General features: G+C 39.6%; 1 protein-coding gene across 6 annotated transcripts in view; it reads right to left on the bottom strand.

Annotated features, from left to right (window-relative positions):
- Positions 1–618: 618 nt before the first annotated feature.
- Positions 619–25,462, bottom strand: part of LOC111322505 (intermembrane lipid transfer protein VPS13C) — a 77,267-nt gene continuing 52,423 nt past the window's right edge. For 2 of the 6 annotated variants that reach the window (XM_088729668.1, XM_088729670.1), the window contains 35 exons: positions 24,839–25,011; positions 24,197–24,314; positions 23,985–24,113; positions 23,685–23,777; positions 23,195–23,305; positions 22,810–22,911; positions 22,122–22,208; positions 21,653–21,760; positions 20,859–20,945; positions 20,239–20,304; positions 19,474–19,736; positions 19,030–19,165; positions 17,921–18,193; positions 17,647–17,756; positions 13,875–14,001; positions 13,354–13,488; positions 12,938–13,019; positions 12,325–12,394; positions 11,737–11,839; positions 11,320–11,385; positions 10,838–10,894; positions 9,928–10,061; positions 9,040–9,121; positions 8,494–8,607; positions 8,329–8,404; positions 7,807–7,892; positions 7,536–7,613; positions 7,093–7,138; positions 5,314–5,437; positions 4,705–4,774; positions 4,533–4,583; positions 4,197–4,285; positions 3,815–3,947; positions 3,647–3,718; positions 619–1,287 (listed from right to left, as the gene is read on the bottom strand). In XM_088729668.1, the coding sequence (XP_088585794.1) occupies positions 1,243–1,287; positions 3,647–3,718; positions 3,815–3,947; positions 4,197–4,285; positions 4,533–4,583; positions 4,705–4,774; positions 5,314–5,437; positions 7,093–7,138; positions 7,536–7,613; positions 7,807–7,892; positions 8,329–8,404; positions 8,494–8,607; positions 9,040–9,121; positions 9,928–10,061; positions 10,838–10,894; positions 11,320–11,385; positions 11,737–11,839; positions 12,325–12,394; positions 12,938–13,019; positions 13,354–13,488; positions 13,875–14,001; positions 17,647–17,756; positions 17,921–18,193; positions 19,030–19,165; positions 19,474–19,736; positions 20,239–20,304; positions 20,859–20,945; positions 21,653–21,760; positions 22,122–22,208; positions 22,810–22,911; positions 23,195–23,305; positions 23,685–23,777; positions 23,985–24,113; positions 24,197–24,314; positions 24,839–25,011 (3,696 nt within the window). In that variant the 3' untranslated portion in view covers positions 619–1,242. Of the gene's footprint in view, positions 1,288–3,542; positions 3,719–3,814; positions 3,948–4,196; positions 4,286–4,532; positions 4,584–4,704; positions 4,775–5,313; positions 5,438–7,092; positions 7,139–7,535; positions 7,614–7,806; positions 7,893–8,328; positions 8,405–8,493; positions 8,608–9,039; positions 9,122–9,927; positions 10,062–10,837; positions 10,895–11,319; positions 11,386–11,736; positions 11,840–12,324; positions 12,395–12,937; positions 13,020–13,353; positions 13,489–13,874; positions 14,002–15,652; positions 16,724–17,646; positions 17,757–17,920; positions 18,194–19,029; positions 19,166–19,473; positions 19,737–20,238; positions 20,305–20,858; positions 20,946–21,652; positions 21,761–22,121; positions 22,209–22,809; positions 22,912–23,194; positions 23,306–23,684; positions 23,778–23,984; positions 24,114–24,196; positions 24,315–24,838; positions 25,012–25,462 lie in introns of those variants that run through there. The other 4 variants (XR_015990411.1, XM_088729669.1, XR_015990412.1 and 1 more) reach the window with 4 other exon arrangements.

The following is a 25,462-nucleotide window of genomic DNA, read 5'->3' as shown; positions in this document are numbered from 1 at the left end:
AGGAATAATATCAAAGAAGCACCAACAGGCAAATTTGGAAGGGCTACTTTGACCGGACAGTTATAAGCAACAGTAGAATTCGCTTTCTAGCTAAAGCTACGAGTCCGGCTAGCCAGTTCTGACTCTCACTGAGCGACCTTAGAAAAGGGAAAGATAAAATAATGTTTCTATTCTCTTGATGAGGGGATGAAAGGGGTTTTTGCGTGATGCAGGATGAAGCGTTTCTAATTTTCGTGCCTTGTGAAAATACGAGAATAAAACCCCGTGAACTGTGATTTTTGCGTTCAGCGATACGCGAACCTTAAAGTTGTTTATTTCTATTTTTTGATGTGCGGGAAACGTGTGCAGGACCCCTTCTTACCTCTTTTCAACCTTCTCTTACATCTAACGCCGAATTTTTAGTGCAGGTACATAACTTAGTATTCAAATCAAATGACAGATCAGAAAAAGCGTAAAATGGCAAGTTTCTGGTTTGATAAGCTCTTACGCTGATTAAAGCATTATATTATTTTTATCGCTTTATGCGAAAAAAAAATTAAATTGTAGAACACTAGAGAATAAGACTCTTTTTAAGAGTCAATTCTAAAACACATATAAACAATCATAGCTTCAGGTAAGTTGGGTAATTTCTGTTTCATTTCTTCAATTCTCAATCATAAATAATTGCTACAATACTTATTTTGTCACTACTTATGTCTTTGACAGGTGTATCAAGGTTGGTACACACAAAGCGAAAAATCACTTGGTCAAGGTTCTACCTCAACTCCCTCCCTGTGAATTAGTTCCGAAAACAATTGCTATTGTCATAAAAACGAATTTCCGAGACAAAATTCTGTGGTAGGGATAAAGATTTCCACAAACATTCATGACAAACGAAGCGAAGTGTCGCAGCGACTAGTCCGTGTGTCTTTTCTCTGTGTACGTACCGACCTAAAGGCTAAAGGCCTGTACCATCTCGTTCATTTCAATATTTTTTAGCCACTTCATACAGGTGGTTTTTTCCTGGCGTAGTGCACATTTTAGCCAGAACAAATTGTAGTAATTTACTATAACTATAACATCAACGTAACTTGAATACTGATTGACCGACGAGTTCTAAATAGAAATTTCTCATCGAATTTTTCAAGTTGGTGGCGTCAACATATGGAAATTTCTAGAATATGGATTGTCTGCTCACGGAAACTTTGTCATCTGCCAGCCATAGCTTCCACTCTGGACTTGAAATTATTATGATTCAAATTTTCAGCGTAGGTGACGAATGTTGCTGTCTATCTTGGTTTTTAGAGTCTGCATGGATGAAAGGACAGTTTCAGTTTAAAAGTGTTTTTAAAAATGGTGATGTTGATACTACCACTAATAATGATGATGATAATAATAATAATAATAATAATAATAATAATAATAATAATAATAGTAATAGTAATAACAATAATTATTATTATTATTGTTATTGCAGTAAATGGTTTGAACCCGGGGGTAACATGTGAAGGTGTAGTCTGATCGTCCGGGTGAGTGTAGTCCTGAGAAGGACTGTTGTCGGTGGTAGTGACTGACGTTTCGACACGACGAAATTGACGCATTCCACCACCACCTTAATGAACAAAACACTGACATACAGTTTACCAGAGAAGTCGAAGAAAATGGCAAACGTCCTTTTCTAGACTGCCTGGTAAGCCACAACGACAACTCATTACGGACGACAGTTTACAGGAAACCGACACACACCGACAGATTACTAGACGAGTCATCCTACAACCCTACATCACACAAAGCCACAACTATCAGAACTCTAACACGACGCGCACAACTAGTATGCGACTCGACAGACAGCTTATCCGACGAGAACAAATACCTTCACCGTGTTTTTACGAAGAACAACTACAACAACGACTTCATCCGACGAAACACTCACCGACCCACTACCACTACCGAAACAAACGACACCGCAACCCCTACGACTACAGCAACCATACCATACATAAAAGGCATGTCTGAAAACATCTCGCGCATCTTACTACCCTTCAATATCCGCGTCGCCCACAAATCCATCACCACACTACGTCAGTTACTAACCAACGTTAAAGACAAAGACGAACCGAGAAACAGACAGGGAACGATTTATAAGATCAATTGTTTCGACTGCCAAGCCTCCTACATCGGTGAGACTGGCAGAAACCTCACAACAAGACTGACTGAACGCAGACGGGCGACGAGGAAAGGTGATGTCAGCAATCACATTGCTGAACACCATCGACTTACCAACCACAACATTGACTGGGACTCTGCGCAATGCCTAACCTACAGCACTGACTATTTTCAACGACTGACTCTGGAAAGCTGGTTTACTAACTTAGAACAGACTCCCCTAAACAGATGTCAACAACTACCCGCTCCATACAAACGACTCATTCAAGACATAAACATCACAAACGACCGAAAAAGAACGACCTAACTTTACCGACAGATCGAAACAGACCAATCACGACCGACTTTCGTCACTTGAGTCTCACAGCCAATAACATCACGGCAAAACCAACCGATCATTTCACACGAACTGGAATAAGAACATTCTACTGACAACAATCATTCACTTGACTCTGATGATGACTTCCCCACAGGTTGTCGAAACGTCAGTCACTACCACCGACAACAGTCCTTCTCAGGACTACACTCACCCGGACGATCAGACTACACCTTCATATTATTATTATTATTATTATTATTATTATTATTATTATTATTATTATTATTATTATTATTATTATTATTATTATTATGATGATGAAATCAAAGCAAGAAAAAAAAATGACTAGCCTTATTATCCACACGAACGTGACCCACTCGTGTAATGTATCATTTGATAAAAACATGAACATTTATTGCTTTGAAAGATAAATATATTTAGTACATACTAAAACAGTAGATAGCGATGAAGGGGCGCTCTGATTGGCTATTCAAGCTCCAAATATCCTTTGTTGTATGTACACACTCAGTGATGTTGGCGTTTCAAGCAATCTGATTGGTTCGCTATCTCGGGCTAATCAACAATGTACACCTCCGAGCGAGTGGATAATGTGAAAAACAAAATGGCGGGCGTAAACTCGCGTTTCGCTAAAGTTCGCTATCTCGGGCTAATCAACAATGTACACCTCCGAGTGAGTGGATAATGTGAAAAACAAAATGGCGGGCGTAAACTCGCGTTTCGCTAAAGTTTCTGAAGCAGAAATTGCCTTTAAACGGCTTCCTTTTAATTTTGTCGAGATCACTCCGTGTGTACATTCTAAAACAATTATTCTTTTCAATCTCGGTGAAGAGTGGCTTTCGGGAATATCTAGCCACTCTTCACTGACCTCGATTTCAAAGAATAATTGTAATTACTCACCCCCGAGAAACTGACGCAGAAGTTGCGCCCGGAAATACTGTAATCCTTTTAGGAATAAATGAGTTAAAATCACCTTTTTTTGCTATATTGTCTCACTTTTTTTTGTATACACTTAAACAATTATTCACCTCAGTGTCAAAGGCTAGCAGTGAATATTTACCTCGCTGTAGTTATCCACCACTAGTCACCTCCACTTTGGTGAATAGTTATTAGATATGCTATAACAACAGATTATCCGCTCTCGATATCCAGAGCTCGACTGACCTCTAGTTCCACCCTGTTTGAAGACACAATATCGTGTGTAGGGGCTGAGAGGAAACTGGTTGTATGATCCTGCTGGTAAAGTTAAGACAAAAGAAATTACTACGACAACCATAAAAATAACTATTTAATAACTACAGCTAAATCGATTTACTTCTGATTAAACTCTACCTTAGAAGATTCTTCTTTGATAACTAATGCGTTTTCGGTAAGCAAAGGGAAACCAGCAACGTCCTCGTATAAACAACTCCATCTCACTTTCCAATTATGCCAAAACTTGCTTTGGTGCAAATTCAATATCCTCCTAACAAAAAAACAAGAGAGCAGACATTTGATTTATTAACTTCTAAATAAAAATGGTTCTGTAACCTTTCGCTTTTGAATGAGTTTACTAAATATTTCACCTGGATAAAACAAGTTTATATGGTGGATTTAAAGCAAATTTTCACGGCAGCAGGAAATAGGTGCACTTGGAACAACTGTCTGCGCAAGGCAGAGGCAACACTGTGGGCACTTATTCACAAAGAGGATTAGGTACGCCTACACAACTCACCTGTTTGTTAAGAGGACCACAACACTATCGTCCTCCTCAGCAATGCTCATGTGGTCCACATAAACATCGTCGTCAAATTGATGTAAACTCTGAGGGGGAGAATGAATGACTATCAATCAAACTCTGATTTCAGATCAGAGAAACTCGGTAAACTCGGTAAACTCGGTAAACTCGGTAGCCTTACGGTTTGCTTGCTGCATCTGAAGTCCACCACCGAATGTACTGAGTTCTTCTCTAGACTCTCTACTCGTAACGCGACATTCCAGCTAAATTTTTTGATGAATTGCTCAACAATAATCCTGAGCGCGAGGAGAATAATAATGTAATCATCATTACCTGTAAGATTCCATTTCCTTGGGCGTCGTGCTCTGAGAAAGGCTTTAAAGGCTTGTGGAAACGGATAATAAAAGTAGAAGTGAAAAAAAAAAATTGTAAAGAAAAAAGGAATTTTTCAATGAGCTTCTATCGACAAAATTAGTGCATAGTTCACATTTATTGCTTTCTTTACCATATTAGAGGCTGTGAAGCGAGGAAGTCTCATCCTGCAGGCGATATCTTCGCCATTCTGTTCAGCTGATCTGCAAAATAATAACAGAGGATAAAACTCAATGATTGTGATTCTTGAGTAGCAATTTCAAAGTCAAGAGGGTCTAAGCAGATAAACATTCCGTGCAGCCTCAGCATGTAATTTCTAGTTAACGCTTTGACTGCTAAGAGTGACTAACATCTAATTTCTCCTTACAATATCACCCCTGAATCACAAGTTAAGGTCACGAGAATAAAGGAAATAATCACCAACTAAAGAAGCTCTTGATTATTGTTTAACAAATTCTCCTTGCCAACACCTTAGGAGATGTATAGAGAACAGTATGGAGAAAACGCCAACTAATTTAAAGGCGTAGAGGGTTAATTAACCCTTTTTGGTGTTTCCAAATCCAATTAGTGCCGTTACGCACTAGAATTTCCCAAAACTCAACCTAAGTGTTGTGTATGCGGTTAAGTTAGACCTTGCACTCCTTATATCGGACAGATAGAACTAGCTTTCCTCAATGTGAAAAGATTAATGAAGTAAAAGATGGCCCGAAAAAGTTATGGATGAGCAAAGAAAGAAAATCACCTTCTCACTCCATCAAGAGTAAAGCTGACCATGTCGATCACCCCTCCAGTTGGACGAGTAAGCAATCCAAGGAGGCCTTTTCCAATTCCTTTGAAAAATCCTTCTACACCCTCCGAACGGGCACCTACACAAACAAATTTTTTTAAAAGGGAAATCGCTCTATTTTTTATTGTGGAAGGGAAAAGTGCGTGCTTCGCAGACGTTTTATAAACCGAAGCCAAAAATGTCACATTGAGCCGCTCTACACCAAATCCTCGTTGAAATATCATTAGCTTAGACAAAATGGCAGATGTATATGTGCACGATCCTTCGCAGTAAAGCACTATTTAAGCAATAGTGAAAATCAGACCTGAAAAAAATTCAGGCCTGTACGGGATTCGAACCACTGACCTCTGCGATACTAGTGCAGCGCTCTACCAATTGAGCTAACGAGCCAACTGGGAGCAGGCCATCAAATTAATTCGACATAAACCCGTAGATGATAAATCAAACGCTCCTACGGGTTTATGTCGAATTAATTTGATGGCCTGCTCCCAGTTGGCTTGTTAGCTCAATTGGTAGAGCGCTGCACTAGTATCGCAGAGGTTAGTGGTTCGAATCCCGTACAGGCCTGAATTTTTTTCAGGTCTGATTTTCACTATTGCTTAAATAGCGCTTTACTGCGAAGGATCGTGCACATATACGTTTCATAACCGCAGTTCATATATATGTATTTCATATGTTTGTTGTTTAAAATGGCAGATATTAGATCTGAGCCCGCGAAAAAGCGGTTTGTTTAAAGATACACGGAATCGAGGCACTTAGGCCAAAGGCTTTGTAAATTCTCAAAGGTTTCACTGTATATTTCAAAACAACTCGCATTTTACGCTAATTTTATCGACAATCTGAAGCATTCAAAAGGCAAAGATAGCAATGGTTAGACATTGTATTGCATTCGGATGCAACAACCGGAGCGATAAACCCCACTGCAAACATCTTGGCCGGAAAGTCATCATCAATCGAGCGTCTTTCCTTCGGAGCCTTCCTTTTGGTTTTCTGCTCGGAGAAACTGAATATTGTCGGAACTGAGTCTGACTTAAGACTTACTTTCCGGCCAGCATATGACTTGGAAAAGTCTTCCTTCTCAAAATGTTCACTGCATAAAAGGAATTTTTACTTAAGGGCGTTTTTTCCCGTTTAATCTTGACTAGCCAAGTCGCCAGAAGTTTCTTGTTGCTCAGTGGCAGTAAATGCCACGAAAGATGCTTGCAATGTGGTTTATCGCTCCGGTTGTTGTATCCAAATGCAATACAATGTCTAACCATTGCTATCTTTGCCTTTTGAATGCTTCAGATTGTCGATAAAAGTACAAAAATGGCGTAAAATGCGAGTTGTTTTCAAATATACAGTGATACCTTCGAGAATTTACAAAGCCTTTGGCCCAAGTGCCTCGACTCCGCGCATCTTTAGACAAAACCGCTTTTACGCGGGCTCAGATCTAATATCTGCCATTGAAGGTGGTTCTGAAATCACTGCACATATTTTTTACATTGTGCTAGAAAGAAGAGTATTGCCATGCTGATTGCAATCTAGTAGTGATTTAAAAAAGGGGGATCATCGACCTCGAAACAAGTTTTTCATCTGACGTCGCGGACGTTAAATACTAGAACGTATTCAATGATAGGCACGAATAATTTATTTCTGAGCAAGCCTCGTTGTAACCAGCGAAACAGTTACACTACCCCGCATTTACCAATTCAATTCAACGTGAAAATATAAAAATAAAAAACAGAAACTTACCCTTTACGGGTTTTACAACTACACCGGACACTCCAAAGAAAAGACCCTGAGAAGGAATCAAAATGAACGAGTCAGTCCGTCTGACAAGCCACTGTGATCATCTTCTGGGTTTTAATGTCTTTTTGTTTGTCTTTAAGTCTACATTTGAGATTGACTTGCATCAATGCCTGTCAGATCTTATTCCAGTTGTCCTCGCAAGTCTCCCCCCTGTATTCGCTCTGACGAAGGGCTAACGCTCGAAACGTCCGCTTCGAAACTCTTCGCGGTACCGTAGCCAATTTTACATTAACGAGCCAGTTGACAAAATCTGAAAATCCCCCAGCATCAGTTTTGTCAGGATGCTCTGGCGGCTCGGCGTTATCGACAAAACACGAGTAATAACCACCATAATTTGAGTTTCGATTCTCTCCGAGATGCTCAAAAGATACGCAAATTCAACTTACCATCAACAGACTCTTTCCTCCCATTAACAGTCCCTGACCAACACCTTGAGGTTGTCTGTGCATGCGCAGACGTCTTTGCTAAAGCACAAAAAATAGAGCACGTTCTTAAATGACAGCTCCGCAATTCGTTCCACGATGCGCGATAGCTAATAGCGAAAAGATCACTGTTTCCTGGTAATACGTAATGAGTACAGAACTTAACACTGATTGAATTGTTTGTTTGCTTCCCACTCTACTCCAAGCAGATGCAATAGCTGAACTACCGACTTACCATCTGAAAATTTGAGTCAAACGTAAGCGTGGCCACAGCCTGACCTAATGAACCCGTTATCCGCGAAAACGCTCCAGCGGTTCCGCCTACGAAAAAAAATAAATAGCAATCGAAGTATTGATAACAATATAAACCAACATTCATTTCCTCTCCTCGGCTTTCATAGTTCCCAGTGGCCTGACCTGCAGTTACTTAGTGCTCATCTGAACGCAAGAGAGTTTGCACTAAAAACAAAACAAAACAAAACAAAACAACACAAAAACAAAAGCAAAATACCAAGTATGCCTTTACGGTTAAATATCGTGACAAAAGACAAGGGTCCGTGAAGAAACTGAAGACGTCATGTCCGACGAGTTTCGTTCTGCTAATGACCAAATTTTTCCAATAAAACTATGAGTCATTTTAAAAAGACCTTAAATAATCTTTCTATAGTCGAGTAGAAAACTGAGTCACCCGACGAAAAATTTAAGAAAGCCACTCTAACACAAAATCTAATGAAACTAGGTACTGCGCTTCAGTTACCTATCACGTGACCCAGCAAGCTCTTGACACCACGAGCTACACCTTCAGCAAACTCTCCTGGCCCTGCAATGATACCCTGATAAAATAAAAAAATAATAATAACATGTCAGAATTTCGTCTACTTTTGGTCCTTTCTAGTTTAAAGAACAAAAAATCCCAGCTCACCTGATAGGGCTCATAAAACAAGTCCCTAACTCCCTCGCCAATCCCGTGAATCAGTGCGTAAGGGTTGCCAAGCACATCAAGGCCCAATACAAGAACATAAACTTGGCGAACACCCTGCAAGATGAATAGAACAGGGTTTACTCTAAAGCGCGGCTTAACAGGATTTCCGAAATTTCAAAAGAAGGGCCCCCCTGAAACTTACCTATAAGCGTTCAATGTGGCGCAAAACATTGCACTCAAGGATAATTTTTTTTTAAAGCACAATTATTCTTAGAATTAAGTGTTCGAGAAAATGACTGACAACAAGATTGATAAGAGAGCTACCATATAGCCTCTTACTGCGTCAGTTACCCTCCTCTTCTTCGTTTCCTCACCGACTAAACTCTACAAATACGTTCAAATACCTTTTGGGATATCCTTGAGCCCTATTCTTGAAAAACCGCCCACAAAAAGTAAATTTTTCGAATGAGCAAATAACAATGACATGCAACGATAGGCACTAAGAAATACGTTATTTTCTTACTGAGAGTTGTGTTAAATATTTACCTGCATGGTGTAATGCCGCGTGATCTGAGCAACAAGATTCTCTTGGGTCAAAAATGCACTGACTCGCTCGAAATAAGCCATTCTGTAGGTAAATTGATAGAATAAATTATATGTGCAACTAAAGAAAAATGCAGAGAAAAAATTGTGTATATCACCTAGTCTTCACCTCCTCCCACAATTTGAAACATAGGCCTCGTCAACAACAATGCTTTTTCACTTGTAAAAGTACACTAATTGATTTGTTCGTGTCCACATTGAAGGCTCGAAAACTGGACTTTTGCAAACATAGGGTTCTAAAAGCGTTCCGTCTTCACTAAGGACAGATGGATGGTTTTTAAATCGATAGAGTAAAACAGCAATACATACCATCGCTATCATCAGCCGGATTTTGGCCATTTAACGTGAAATAAAAGATTTTGGACACTGGTGTCTGATTTTAGACGCTAGTGTCCGGTTTAAGACACCGATGACCAATTTCGGACACATGTCCCATTTTACACACTACTGTTCAATTTTAGACACTGATGTCCGAATTTAGACACAAGTGTCCGATTTTAGTCACTAGTGTCCAATTTGGACGCTGGTGTTCGCTTTAGGACACTAGTGTCCCATTTTGTACACTAGTGTCCTATTTTGGTCACAAGTCTCCGATTTTGGACTCCAGTGTCCGATTTTAGACACTATTGTCCAATTTTAGACACTATTGTCCGATTTTAGACGCTATTGTCCGATTTTAGACACTATTGTCCGATTTTAGACACTATTGTCAATTTTAGAAACTAGTGTTTTTAAAAATTTGGACGATTATGTCCAATTTTGGACACTAGTTTCCGATTTTAGACACTTATGTCCGATTCAGTTTAAAATATACCAAAACGATTGTCTTACTTCAGTTCAGCATCATTAATTTCTGTGAGTGTCGCCCCAATGGAGTCAACAAAGAAATCCAACAAGTCTCGAGCAAAAGCTTGATTCTCATCGTCCTCATCAGAGGAAGATGCCAGTGAAAAACTGAGATTGATCTAGTAAAGAACAGTTTTAGTTACTTCATTGATAATGTTATTCAACATATAGATTCTACTTTTCCGTAGTTCTGTTTAGAATCGCATAATTGAATAAAATCCCGCATTCTGATTGGTTAAGGAATCGAGGCATTTAGAGTGGAATTGCGAGTTGAAAACGAGGCTAAGTGATATTGCATTAGTTTCGCATCCCTTATTTCGCGCTTAGGATAAAAACAAACAATGTTATTGTTGTTTTATTTTTTACTGATTTTTATCCAATTGTGCAATTCAAGGAAAATCCATTACCTGACACGTGAAGTACGTGAATTCCCTGAAAGCCGATACTGCATTAATCGCTTCGCGAATCGTGCGACATCGTTTTTCTCGTGCAATTTAATGCGGAATTCCCACGTCAGGTAATGAATTCCCTTTAGTTTTAGATCACAAATGACGTCAAACGTGGTAAGAACAAGCTCAGAGTGCTACTGATGTCCAACGCATCAGGAAGTACAGCGCATGAGGAAAAGAGGCTAATTGAATCCAAAACGAGAGAACAATGTAATAAAAGGTAAGTACTTCATTTTGTTATCTTATCATTCATAACTTAGTTGTGGTGCTTTATAACTAGCAACACCTTGGTTGGCCACAGACAGGTCCTTTTAATAAAGATGATTCTATATTATTTAATCACAACTGTCGGGTCTTGGCAAGATCAATTAACTAACTGTAAATACTAGTAAATAATTATAATAAAAGCGACAACTTATGACTAATAAAAAGTGAAAGCGACAAACCTTGAGAGGCGACAAATGGAAGTATTCGAGGAAAACTTTTTGCGTCTCCAATGCGGCCTGCAGTCATAATATTGGTTTAAAGGTTAAAAAAATTTCAAGGAGAATCAATTATGACAAACTCGTGTACTTTCAACTTATGGTCACTATGTATTGGAGATATTTTATATTAAGTTTCCAAAGTAACCCCAGGTTGAAGTGAATTTACAACTATTATGTTGTGATTGGTGCAGAGGCGTTACACCACCCTCCAAGCCAGTCAGGAACAAACCTAATCTAATCCCTTTTCGGTCACAAGTATTTTCCAGTGCTGGAGGCATTTACATGTGTTTACAAGTACTTCTCGATGGTTCTTCGTGATGTTTAACTGTTGTACTTTTGGATTTAAGCCCACTCAATGGAAACGTGTAAGAGTTCAACCAACCCACTAGACTTTCAACTCTGTTTACATTATTAACACGGGCAAGAACTCAGCCAATACAAACTTTTACTGCTTTCGTTTCCCGCAGAGGCATAGCACATCGTTTCATGTCTTCTTCGAAATAATTTTCCTATCACGAAAACAAAATACTCGCGTCAATCAACCAGTGAAAGACGGTAAAAAATAAACGGGACCTGATGCAGATTTGATTTATACACAAGTCCAGAGAAGTAAGTACGATGCACGATCCTCGCAGTAGAGAGCGCTATTTATGCAATAGCGAAAATCAGACCTGCAAAAAATCAGGCCTGTACGGGATTCGAACCACTGATCTCTGCGACACTAGTGCAGCGCTCTACCAATTGAGCTAACAAGCCAACTGGGAGCAGGCCGTTAAGAGAAGTAAATTACTGAAAGAACCCGACACTTTGCTTCCTCTACTTTTCCAATCCATTATTTTAACTCGAACAATGCTTCTCACCTCTTCTAGAAGTTCTTTCTGTTGACTGAAAAGGCTTGCCATCGAAATAATGAACCCTTTATCAATTCTCACATTCATCTCCTGTACCAATGCTTTGGCGTATCTGCAGATTCAAATAATGATAAAAATTATTAGAAGTCCGGGTTCGAGACATGGTCGGGTTAATGTGTTATGTTCTTGGGGAAAATTACTTTTCTTTCACGGAAAGCACTAGGTAATATTGCTTCAAACCTTGTAAGCCCCCGATATTCCTGACCCTAACTCAAACCCCAACCCAAACCCCTTACCGCTGGAATATCTCGAGCTCACATGGTTTGAAGCAGTGTTACGTAGTGCTCTCCACAGTGCCTCACTCCACACAGGAGTACAAATGGGTACCAGAAAATTGTCAGTGAAGCCTGATGCTGGGGTGGGAGGGGAGGGGGGGTAATCTTGTGATCCCCATCCAGGGGATAACAGTAATACTCCTAGTCGCTTCATGCCAAGGAAACCGTCGGGATAACCTCCGGCTGGGCGAGCCACATGGTTCTAGTACAGACTTACCCAACACCGAACGTTCTTGGACGGCTCAAGCAACACTGCACTTACTTTATGTGATGCATTCCTTCTTTTGGGACTTGATGATAAATCACTGACACTTCAATGAAAGGTTTGAATCCTGAAAGAGTAAATTGTCGTTAAAGGGATACGCTATGCACAGAAAGTATTAAGGTAACACACCTGAATGCCTTATGCTATAGTATGTACATCGACAGTTATCTTCATACTGAGGGCTTCTGCTCTCCTGAAAACATTCTGAACCTCACACGTTGTTTGGATTTTTCGGTGTAAAACTTCTACATGAAAAAATTGAAGCATGGAAAGGAAGAGATCGTCTCAAGTCACTTAGGAGAGACAACCTCGTCAAAAAGCCATCTACTGGGAGATGAAGACTCTTTGATCGACGTATTACATAAATATTCAACATCGTTTCACAATCAAAACTGAAGACAGTGGAGCAAATCGTAAAATATCCTCAAACTAAGAAACAAAAGCACTCATCAGCACTTTAATTTCGCCAGGTATTCAGCGCGCATAGTTGAGGAATGCCATGGTATTCACTTGTCTGATGAATAACGCATCTGGTCGCAGTTGCGATGAGCGCGAACGTCGTAGACATTTTCCAGTATCACATAATGGCACGCAAGGCAGCCATACTTACCTGTCCTATGAATGATGGCGGAAGGTAACGGTGATGGATAAAGAGCAACTGGAAAAACCGTACTGAACTGCTGATTATCAATCTGAAATAAACAAAACAACGGATAATGTAGAGATAAGGTGGATCATATTGGCAATATATCTGTGCTAATAATAAACATTGGATAACCTGGGTCTCAAAGCACACGACCAAGGTAAAGAATGATCCCTCAAACAACGGGCTCAGTGTTGAAGTAGGATCGAGAATAAAACGAAAAAAAGCATAGGTTTTAACCTATCAAAAAGCAACTGAAATTGTTAATGATTTGAAAAACAAAATTATCCAGCCGACAAAGTAATTTTCTTTATGAGAAATTAAATTCGGGAGGAAAAATCCTAAAGAAACAAACAGTTGGCGGAGATATCATTCGTCCTCACCTGAATTCGGTGCATTCTGCAGTGTAGACTGTGGTAGCGATCTGATCGGGTGTAATTTAACCACAGAGCAGGTTCAAACAATCTCTGAAGGGCCCCGTTATATGGGCGAGTCATAGTCATTGTATTAAAGTTCACCTGTACAGAGTCAACAGAGAGATTCACTCGTTCAAGCTAACAAAAAAGAGCAGATATTGAACATATGGTATTTGTCTGTCCATCGCATTTATCACAAGCGTGGAACAACGAAGTATTTTGAATTCCTTGTGAGGACGTCAACCACAGCTAATTTCGAGTTTGCAGTGAGATGTTCTAAAGACTGATGGCCAGGGGCCAGGCAATAAACAACTAAAATGTGATTAAGATATTTGTACATTGAAAGTAAGGGTAATATTTCTTTAAATGTTTTTCTGGATTAAAGAAGTGTTAGCGAAATCAGAGCTAAGGATGGAGTTAAATCTCTCTTTGAGAACTACTGTCAACGACCGCAGTTTCAAAAATGTTTTATTTTACATAAACCTCACCTCCCTGTCTTCCAAGACGACTTCCACGGCGTTATTCCTCCAGGCATCCTCTAACCAAGTGGACAACTCCAGATTCAGGGTCTTCCATCTTCCAGATGTCCCCTCCACCTGCCAGACTGAGGATGAACTGTAAAACGATGCCAAATTAAACAAGGACTGATCAATTAATACCGATTACCTACACAATTAAAATGAGATATAAACCATACCCGTAGACGCAACAGAATATCAGACCTGGTTAGGACACAGGGTTTCAGAAGAGTATTTCAAACCGACTCGTTTAAGTGAAAAAGCCACAATTTCTAACGATAAATGAAGATATTTTCCTCGAGTTCCACCGCATGATAGTTGAAGAGAGCGACCTCGAATCAGCTATCACGTCCTAGAAATCGTGAGCATATACACTTGTTTATATAAACCAACTAGTTGATAACATTTTGGATCCTGTCTGTACTAATCTAAATGAGTTCTACGATTCGCCTATCCAACGTCCTGCCTTTGGTCTGTCCGATCATTATTCCATCGACGTCCAGCCCCTTGAGTGCTCAAAACAACCCAAATTCAAGATCACGAGAATATCTAGAGATTTGAGACCTACAAAACGATTGGCAATGTGTACATATCTGGAAGAAGTGGACATCCAATCATAGATTGAAAGTGGTCGAACTTGTGAAGATAAAGTAAAAACACTGGAGAACATTGTTAACAGTTAACACCGGTATTAATTTTCTTCTCCCGTTAAAAAAGAAGACCATTCATCTTAATGAGCCGGCCTGGGTAAACTGGAAGTTAAAGCACCTCATTAGTCAGCGTCAGAAAGCACTTGCCCATGGAGACCCTGCAAAATATCGCGCCTTCAGAAATCAGGTGAATTGGGAAAGAAAGTCTTACCGAGCCAAATTTTATGAGTCTAAGGTCGAACACTTGGAAAAGGGTAAGCCAGCTACTTGGTGGAGCGAGGTAAAGAAATTAAGTGGAATGTCAACATCTAAAGACCCGGACCCGGAACCGGAACTGGACCCGGCATCTTTGTACCAACACATCGATTGCGGACAACCAACTTCTTCGCGCTCGTTCAACGATGTCGCCAATGTCATCAATTCTGCCTTTCTGTCCGTAATGAGTGGTTTTGATCCTCTTCAATCCAACACCGCTGAACAACTACCTAATGAAGCTCCTCTTATTCAAGTGTCCACCCTGTCTGTCTTAAATAAACTATCATCTCTAAATACGAATGATGCACGATCCTCGCAGTAGATAGCGCTATTTATGCAATAGCGAAAATCAGACCTGAAAAAAATCAGGCCTGTACGGGACTCGAACCACGGACCTCTGCGATACTAGTGCAGCGCTCTACCAATTGAGCCAACAAGCCAACTGGGAGCAGGCCGTTAATTTGATTCGTAATAAACCCGTGAAAGTGATAAATGAGATACAATGAATATATGAAGTTCATATATTTTTGTAGGTCCGTGGTTCGAGTCCCGTACAGGCCTGATTTTTTTCAGGTCTGATTTTCGCTATTGCATAAATAGCGCTATCTACTGCGAGGATCGTGCATCATGCGTATCTAATACCGCAGTTCAAAAATATATGAACTTCATATATTCATTGTATCTTATCATCTCTAAATCCATCTAAAGCTACTGGACCTGACGGTATTCCGGCATGGCTTCTTAAAGAAAACGCTGACCTTCTTGCTGATCCAATCTCAGAGATTATCAACCAATCTTTTAAAGAACAAAGACTTCCCCGGTCTTGGAAAGAGGCTGACATTGTTCCAGTTCCGAAGCAGAAACCGATCAAATACGTTAACAAACACCTACGACCGATATCGTTAACACCTGTTTTATCCAAGATTGCTGAGGAATATGTGGTGGAATATATTTAACCTGCTATACTTGCAAAGTTAGATGAACACCAATATGGAACGGTCCCAGGGTCCAATACTACTATTGCGCTCATTAGTATGATTCACGCATGGCTGACCGCTACTGACGCAATGGTGCTACTGTTCCGTGTCGTCCTATTTGACTTTCGTAAGGCCTTCGACCTCATCGACCATACGATTTTGATGCAGAAGCTCTCGACTTTTTACCTTGCTAGCGGTATTATTGCTTGGATAAAAGATTTCTTAACGGACCGCAGACAACGCGTCAAGCTCGCCCAAGATTGCTACTCTGAATGGGTGGCAATTCCATCTGGAGTGCCCCAAGGGACTAAATTGGGTCCATGGCTGTTTACCATCAATGATCAACGACCTCTCTATCATCGGTGTTCCAATATGGAAGTACGTTGACGATACAACCATAGCTGAAACTGTATTAAAGAATGTTATAAGTAAGATCCAGCAGTATGTCGACGACCTGTCCCAACAAGTGTTTGCTGACAAGTTCCAACTGAATGAAGATAAATGTAAAGAATTGCGGATTAGCTTTGCACGATCCAACAGGGTCCTTAAACCAATGAAGGTCAATAACAAGAACATTGATTGTGTCAGCAGAGCCAAAATTCTTGGCGTAACCGGAGCAAACGATCTTAAGTGGAATGATCATGTGGATGAAGTTACGAAGAAAGTTAACAAGCGTTTATACTTTCTGAGACAACTTAAACGAGCCCAAGTTAAACCAAAGGAACTTACAACCTTCTACACCACGTGTATTCGATCAGTGATGGAATATGCATGTGCATTATTTCATGATAGCTTACCACAATACCTATCCAATGACCTGGAGCAATGTCAGAAGCGTGCCTTGCGCATTATTCATCCGGACAGAAGTTACGAGCAAGCACTGGATGAAACTGGCTTGGCAAAACTATCGGAGAGGCGCCAGATGATTACATGTGAACTATTTAAGGAAGCAAGCAGACCAGGACACAAACTGAACAAACTTTTGCCTGCCGATAATAACTGCCATTACAATTTAAGGAAGAAAAGAACATTTAGTATAACCAAGTTTTCAACTAAAAGAACACAATTAAGTTTTCTTAATAACAATGCAAGGAAGGCTAGCACCGTTTTATAATAAAAATTATCTTAGTTATGAACATGTAATTATGTGATATATTTGATTATTTAACTTGTCGTCTTTTATACACTTACATATACATAATATATATAGGTATAGATTATTTTTTCACATTTTAAATACATTTTGTAATTTTTTTTTTGTCTGGTTTTTATATATATCTTTACTTAGTATTGTAACAATAACATAATTCAGCCCATCGGCTGCTAAATTTTTTAATAACGCCATCTATCTATCTATCTATCTAAAAACGTAAAGACAAGTCCATCTTTTCACCACTTTTTTTTTTTAACCATTTGACTCCCATGAGTGATCAAGACAGAATTTCTCCTTACAATATCAATACAATATCATGCAGACAAGTGATCGGAACAAAGAAAAATATCAAACACCAAAATCTCCGAACTCACAGTATAAGAATTGAATGGAAGTCAGTAAGAAGAATTACTAGGAGAAACTTGGGCGTTTAAGGGTGTAACACAACACTGCTTGGCTTCTCACTTCGCTCCCCATCTACTGCTGAATACATTGCGAGTAGCTTAGCATTTGTGGTAGAAAGTTCGTAAATTTATACAAATTTGAGTAATTTTGAAACAGCATAACGATTAAAATAAAAGTTTGCTGGTGTGGATGAACATCAAAGGGTTAAGAAATAAATTAAAGAGGATGGCGAAGATGAAAAAAAAAATTGTAAATGATGAAAGTGAAAAGTTTGAGATGAAGAAAGAGAGAAGAAGCATTACCTAGATAAAGTTATGTATGCCACTTCGTCAGGTTTGCTGTTGACCAGCGACAAACCGACACCATCCAATGACATGAAAATATCCATGGTAACAACTTCAGAGTCACAACACTAAAATTATAAAAGGGGATTGCAATAAGTTAATAAGATAAAAGAGCACATTTTCTTCTGAACCTTAAAAAGCTCCCCGGGCGATTTCCTTCATTTTTGAACCCAATTCTATTTGTTTTGTGATTACAAGAGAATGCGCTTGTTTCTAATTCAGTTTTTCTAACCTTCCGAGCCAGACATGAAAGATTTTCATCATCAGCAAATATCAGCACCCTTTGCAGTCCGTCCGTCACAGACACCCAGTAGATAGTCTTCTTGACCCTGTGAACCACCGCCCCATCCACAGTATCCCACTCCTGATCGATTTCTTCAGGTACAGCGCTTGACGAGCCGCATAGCAATCCACATGTGCTGTCTCTGTCTTCCAGCTGACGCCGGTCATCTTTGACTGGTGGAGAGATTTCATCGAGTTCCATTCGAATTTCGCCGAAGTTATCCTACAAATTTAAAATAAGTAGAATAGAAGCTTAGAATAGGGGTGGATGTAGAGAGGTACGTACCATTCAGCGAACCGTATTAAACTATTGCCGATTAATGCCTCTCTACTGGACAATTCAACTTCAAAATGGGTTGTTCCTTTGCTAAAAGTGAAGAACCTGGAAAAGAACCTTTTGGAAACTTATAAGAGCGCTACCTTCATACGGCTGCTGAATTACATTAGAATTTCGAGACATTTCCTTGAGAATTTTAGCAGGAATTACAGAAAGATACAAGTATTGCTCTTCTGTACAAATCTGCAATTCTACAGTAAAGACACTTAAACTGGATCACATCGTGTTCAATTAAAATTCTCGCAAACATAAACAGCATCAAAAAAGGAGTAACTGTCAGATACAGCAGGGTTGTCGGTAAGCCCCGGCAGCCGGCGAAATTCGCAAGCTGAGAAAGAAGCAGTCACCGGCTGAATTTTCGCTGGTAATCGCTCGACAGGCGACGAGTCTCGACCCTTTACAGTTTAAGTGAAAAATAAAAATAACTTGCCGTTTGAAAACAAAAAGGTCAAAATAAATACTGAACTACATCTAAGACGCAGAATTATTTAAGGTGAAATGAAGTGTTGCTTTGAATTCACTGGTCGTAACTGATCTGTGGTCTCTCTCTGTTTCGGATCGCCATTTTGTAAACTCAAAGCTTGGTAGCCCCGCAGACAAGATGTTGTAAACGACTGGACACAGTCGGCTGAATGGCTTCCTCAACCGGCAGGCCCTTTTCTTCGTTATAACACTAGATACATAGAAAATTTATATAAAATTACATTTTCTTAAGATTTTACCTCATCAACTTGAGCCTCGATTGGCTTATCCATTCCCTTGAACGGTTTCCAGAGCAGTTTTCGCACACCTAATGGATCATCCCAAGTATAAAGGATCATCTGCTTAGAGTCAAGCACCGTCACCTGCCCACAGCCTCTGAAAGTTATTTGCACTCGATCAGAAGATATTGCGAAACGAGAAAAAGAGGCATTTGTTTCTTTAAAAATAGAGATATCAGTAAAACATTATCGTTCACCCGCAGCACTTAAGTCAACCGTTGTTTGTGCATCGGAAGATATGAAAATCAAAGCAAAATGTAAGGAGGAAGGCACTCTCCATTATCTCACACGACTTGCATTCACAAAGAGAGGATCTCCAAAATCGCATTGGCCTACAATACCAGGTTAGCTTTCAAAAATATGGACATAAATATAATGCTACGTACGTGTTGCCACCACACTTACTTTTGATGAAACCGGATCGGAATATCGTCACACAGGTTCTCAATCCTGACTGTTGCAATTCCAGGCGAGTAAGGTGACACCACTACAGTTGTCACGGCATCTTCGACCTCCCCATGAACGTCAACAGTGAGAGCCTGCCAATCCGGAATCCGAAGAACTGTTGTGTGCGAGGAGTCGAAACTGAAAGGCTTCGAAATGACCTTTGACATTGTTGGCTTCAACATGATTGAACTGGACTTGTCACTGGGCCAAAATGGTTTGCTCTAAAAACGAAAGCATATGCAAACGGTTGTTAAATTTGTATTCTCAACAAAACCGAAAAAAAAAAGGTTCGTAACAGATTGATAATGATATCAAAGATCTTCCGTTGTACTCTCAACAAAGCCCCGGTGGCTCGAAGGGTAAATAACGCAATCCGCTGCATGAAGAGTTCTCTATCTCTAGTGGATAGTACAGTAGGGCTTATTAACACCTGTGTATTACGCGCTCATTAATAATCTCGGCCCTGAATCTCACACTTGCCAGAGAAAAAAATATGCGATACATTTTTGACAAACAAGAGGTGTTTCAGTTACTCGCCTACGGGACAATTAGCTGGCACTAAGATAAATCTTCCCAGCTAAAGACTAACCTACAACAATCTCATCCCTTCATCTTCCAGTTATAAATGAAACGCAAAAATAGTTGTCTGTGGTTTTTTTATTTCAAAAACTGCAAAGAAAATTGTGAAGCAATGAGCGCCACGATCTGAAGTAATTTACTTACTTCTCCAGGCTCCACAACAAACCACAAAGCCTTTTTACATTTATTTTCGATAAAAGAGTACGAAATCTGCGAAGAAAAAGTTCAGAAAGGACATTAGTAATAAAGAATAACTAACAGACTTGTACGACCATTACGTGAAACATGCGCCCCTCTCGATTAAGCGTCCCCTCCTCCCTCACTTTCTTACATGAGTAGGGACTGGATACAAAGAAACCCTGTTTCTATTGTCGCTTTATTCATAACTTTTCAAGCTTCAACTACAGTGGAATCAGTGCAGGAGAATGGTTTCTCTTTCAATAGGTCACTTCCAGTGATTTCTATCTACATATCGACTTTACGTCTACGTGGACAATATTGTAATTTTAATTTTGTATAAAAGATTGAGCCTAAATAAAGTTACAGTTCTTGAAAAGAAAACTTAATAAGTGCCACCCTCGATTAGGCGCCCCCCCCCCCCTCCCCCAATGAGCGCCGAGGTATAGAGTAATAGGGTAATGTAATAGGGTAATAGGTATAAGGTAATTCGGTATAGGGTAAGGATTCGAGGAACTGGGCGACCTTATCCCTTCCACGAACTCAAACAACTAGCCCCTACTCCCCCGGCAATGAATATCACATACCTCCGTGCTGTTAATGATGACGTATTTCGGGGTTAGCGTTACAACCTTTGTCAGCCCTGTCCTGGACATTTCAATTTGTAGGATAAACTGGAACAGTGAGACAAAGGGTATAAAACAAAATGAATAATAATAATAATAATAATAATAATAATAATAATAATAATCAAAGTTTAATGTCTTTACGTGGGGCATGGTTACCCATATTGCCCGAGCCAGAGGCTCATGTATGAAACGCAAAACAACAACCCACCCATCCCACCCCAGGGGAGGACATCCATCACACAGTAATCTCGTGCGTGAGAAATTACCGTCTCCTTCCCCTAACCCTGCAGAAGACGGGACCTCCATTTATTCGTCCCTATCCGAGAAGACTGAATATCTAAACCATTTCTTGATGTTATAGAAAGGTAGCATATTCTACTCAATTATTTTAAGACCTTAAGTGTTGGTCCGGCCGGGGCTCGAACCCTCGACCTCCTGCACATCAGTCCCGGGCTCTATCAATTGAGCTAACCGGGAGGCGGTTAGAACAAATAGGGAGTGAGATCAAAATAAATATGACTACGATATTGACTGGGCGTGAGGTCAAGATATTGTTTATTGGCCAGGTTCCCGGCCTCTTTCTCTCAAATTCTTCTTAACGTATCTAGAAGCAGGTTGAAGCATTTAAAATCTCTACGGATTTAAGGTGGGTAACCCCGCTTGGAATGCCAACATCGGAACACAGAATTCATAATAATTGTAACAATAAACGACGATACATGTATTCCAAAAACTGACTCTAGTCGTCTCACCTGAAACTTTTTGGACTCGCTTCCTTTGCATGTTACCTTTCCAGAATCTCCAACAGCGTCCAGAGAAAACTTGTTGGACCAGGGATGTCCAGGCAGTCTGAGCCTAGCCTGGGAAGACAAACAAACAAAAATAAAATAACTCCACATTCAACGACAGCTAACATGTCTTTTCCGAAGCATCTTTTTGTCAACTCATGGCTGTTAACACACGATAACAAGGTATACTAACCAAAAATCCGTCGAAGTGCTGCCAAATCATTTGATTTTTGACAGACTTTTTTAAAACTTATTTATACTTTCTGTTGACCGCAAAGCACTTGGTGGAGGAATCAGAGGTTTATCATACTTAACTCCGAATTCACTTCATACTAAGAACCAGGAAAATGTATCGCGGTGTCCGCCACTAGGCCAGTGTGCAGACTGGGCTCTGGTGCAAAACAAACAATAACTGTCTTCAGTTCGGACTTACCTTTCTGTAGGTTTTTTCAGTAAAGTTAAAAAGAAGTGGATGTTGTTCTATAGCAGACTGATTATAAACTTGTTTACATCTCGAGACCTTCGTAAAGAGAAATTGATATAATAATAATAATAATAATAATAATAATTTAATATTTATATTGCGCAAATTAACATGTGGATATGATCAAATTCGAATCACAACACTTTTCGGGGGACTTTGGCCGGACTGCATCAGCAGTTTACAGACAAAGGAAACTTATTTGAAGATGCCCCCTCCCCCCCCCCCCCTCCAATTCCCAATAAACAGGCCAGACCACATCACAGTAATCTCGTGAGTGGGTTCTTTAACGTCCCCTGCCTAACCAAATTAACAAATTAATAAATGCAGGAGACGGTGATATTAAAAAGCAAGAGTTACTTATCACCCCTCTGTCGGAAGCTGTAGAAAGATTGGTTTATATCTTACACACTTGGGATAAATAAGGATTTAAACGGATGAGGACAAAAACACCGATTAAAAAAAAATTGAGGTTGAGGAGTATTTCCGGTGTGTAACGCCTTTTGGTTTACTACCACAGTAATGGCTTTCATTTAGCTGTTCGTACTGTTGCACACTTGACATCAACAGTAGCAGGCAGTGAAAATGTATTGATGATGTTAAAAGAACTGAAAAAAATCCGTTGACTTCTTTTACTTACCCTGTACTCCACATGGAGTCCAGTCTTGTTAATAAGCCAGTAGGGGGAATAGATGAACAGCTCCCTTGTCCCTTGTTGGGGCATCGATTTCACTCCAAGCGACTAATAAAAAAATAAAAAATTTTTAAAACTTCGGTGACTAACTATTCTTAATGCAATTTTTCCTCTGAATCGAAGTTAACCATACAAATTGCTAAATGCAGTTGTTTCGATTATTCCTCTCAATCATTTCAAGACTTGAAATTGCACGGTTTCAAAGACTAAATAGATAAAACAAGAGACAGAAGAAGTTATATGTCGATAAGATAGATGAATTATACAACCGTATCTTGCCCAGTTCAGGCTAAAATTGTAAGGCAAGATGGAGAAACACTTTGCAACCTACCAATTCTTTGGAGACGTCTTCCTGTGAACGCATTAGCAATTGACAGGATTTGTACCGTTGTTTCTTCACAAAGATATCTCCCATCCAAGTAGCTTCTTTGTAATCTTTAAGCTTTGCATAGAATGCAAAGAATTGTTAGAATCATTATGTGAGTGTTCAGGCATGGGAGCGTGCCATACATATGCTTGCATTAATCAAAAGAACTCATAAATGAAGGTCACGGCATTGGAACGCAAACAATTACAGTTTCAAATACGCTAAAAAAGCCTCTTTCTAAATTCAAATCTATAAATCTGTACATGCAGTCAATTGATTTCGATCACAGTTTGAAACAAACGAGCACTCTTAGCCGATGAGCGTGTTTAAATAACTGGATGTAACTTACAAATTGATGAAACACGATGACCAGCAAAGACGACCATAAGCATTTTTACCCGAAAGGAAAGCCAAATTACTTTAAAAGTTAATGAAATGAATAACACTCTAGTACCGTAACAGTTATTTTGCAGTCATATCCAGGACACACATTGACAAGAGTTACTTTGTCACCGGCACTGAGTACTTTATCGTCTCCACCTCCCTCCTAGTAAAATAAGGACAAAAATAAAAAAATTATTCAGCTATATTATGTTACCTTGTCGAAAGTCATTCCACCAACCAGGAGAGCGTTCCCAAGGGGTTTCTACTTATTTACATGACTCTAAAATGCCTTCTCTACAAGGAATTTCCTTTTTGGTCACTAAGATTTTTATACTATCAAGGGATGATTATAAACAAGAGGATAACTTACCTCTGTTGATATGACTAGCTCAAATGGAAGTTTATTTTGCACTATTAAGGGAGGGTACAAATGGATCACGTGATGGGGAGAGTCCTCACCAGTTGGCAGTTTGTTCAAGCTGTCTGATAAACAAAGGGCCTGGAGACAAAAATAGTGAATTATAAATCTTACATGCAAGCTAGAAGATCTATTTAAAATGCTTCCATCAAGCAGAACTGTACCTTGATGAAAAAAGTGGAGGAAGACTCTGAAGTCATCGTTGACGAACAAGACAACACATGAGACGGCTCTCCTGTAGAAAACTTTCTCCAGGATATCGAGGAAGATGATATATGAAAACTGGAAGAAAAAATATTATCAAAATCCATCCAAAAATTCAGCTCAAATAATAAACTTTGATCGCTCCTGTTATTTCTGTCGAGGCAAAAAGACGAATGTGTTCCCGTGTTTCCCTTGAATAGCATACCAAGACCACAATAATCAAAATCTACACTTATTTTTGGCCCAAACGATTAAAAAGCCCATACTCTCTTGAGTAGTAGACACCAACGTAGCTAATAAGAGGCGGATATTTGGAAGGGGATTCCCCTCGTTCGGAAGCATCGAAACTAAAGCTCCAGAATGAGCTCAAAAGATTCATATAATGCAGTTGTGTCGCATGATATGATGTGAGAGCACCTATCTCATGCGACAAAGTTTAAATCTATTCTCGCAGTTATGTTAAATTTAGTTGGAGTTTAGGTTGTAGTAAGAAGTCCGATACGTCTCGCAGAAGTTTGGCCATGATAAATCTACAAGTATGAGGTGACATGAAATTTACAATTACAAGGATAATTACCGGTTACTTTGCTGATCTAACTTACTCAGTACCACCAGGTTTAAAGAAAAGCTCTTCGTTGTATGCTGTATGTAAAGGGACATTCTGCACACCACCCGATTCCACACTGAAGAGCTTGAAATGATGTTCCTCGCTTGACCCCGATGAATCTCGTCGCTTGACGAACACGTCCACTGGGACTTGAAGGTGGTTTTGGATCTACAATAAAATTTCACAAGACTGATATTAAACTAATAGGATTGCAGGGCAAGGCTCCAAAAAAGGGACTTGAAGGTGGTTTTGGATCTACAATAAAATTTCACAAGACTGATATTAAACTAATAGGATTGCAGGGCAAGGCTCCAAAAAAGGGACTTGAAGGTGGTTTTGGATCTACAATAAAATTTCACAAGACTGATATTAAACTAATAGGATTGCAGGGCAAGGCTCCAAAAAAGGGACTTGAAGGTGGTTTTGGATCTACAATAAAATTTCACAAGACTGATATTAAACTAATAGGATTGCAGGGCAAGGCTCCAAAAAAGGGACTTGAAGGTGGTTTTGGATCTACAATAAAATTTCACAAGACTGATATTAAACTAATAGGATTGCAGGGCAAGGCTCCAAAAAAGGGACTTGAAGGTGGTTTTGGATCTACAATAAAATTTCA

Source organism: Stylophora pistillata, chromosome 8, assembly GCF_964205215.1.
Source record: "Stylophora pistillata chromosome 8, jaStyPist1.2, whole genome shotgun sequence".
NCBI lineage: Eukaryota > Metazoa > Cnidaria > Anthozoa > Scleractinia > Pocilloporidae > Stylophora > Stylophora pistillata.
Note: the sequence above shows the minus strand (reverse complement) of the source record. Positions and strands in the feature narration are given on the sequence as shown.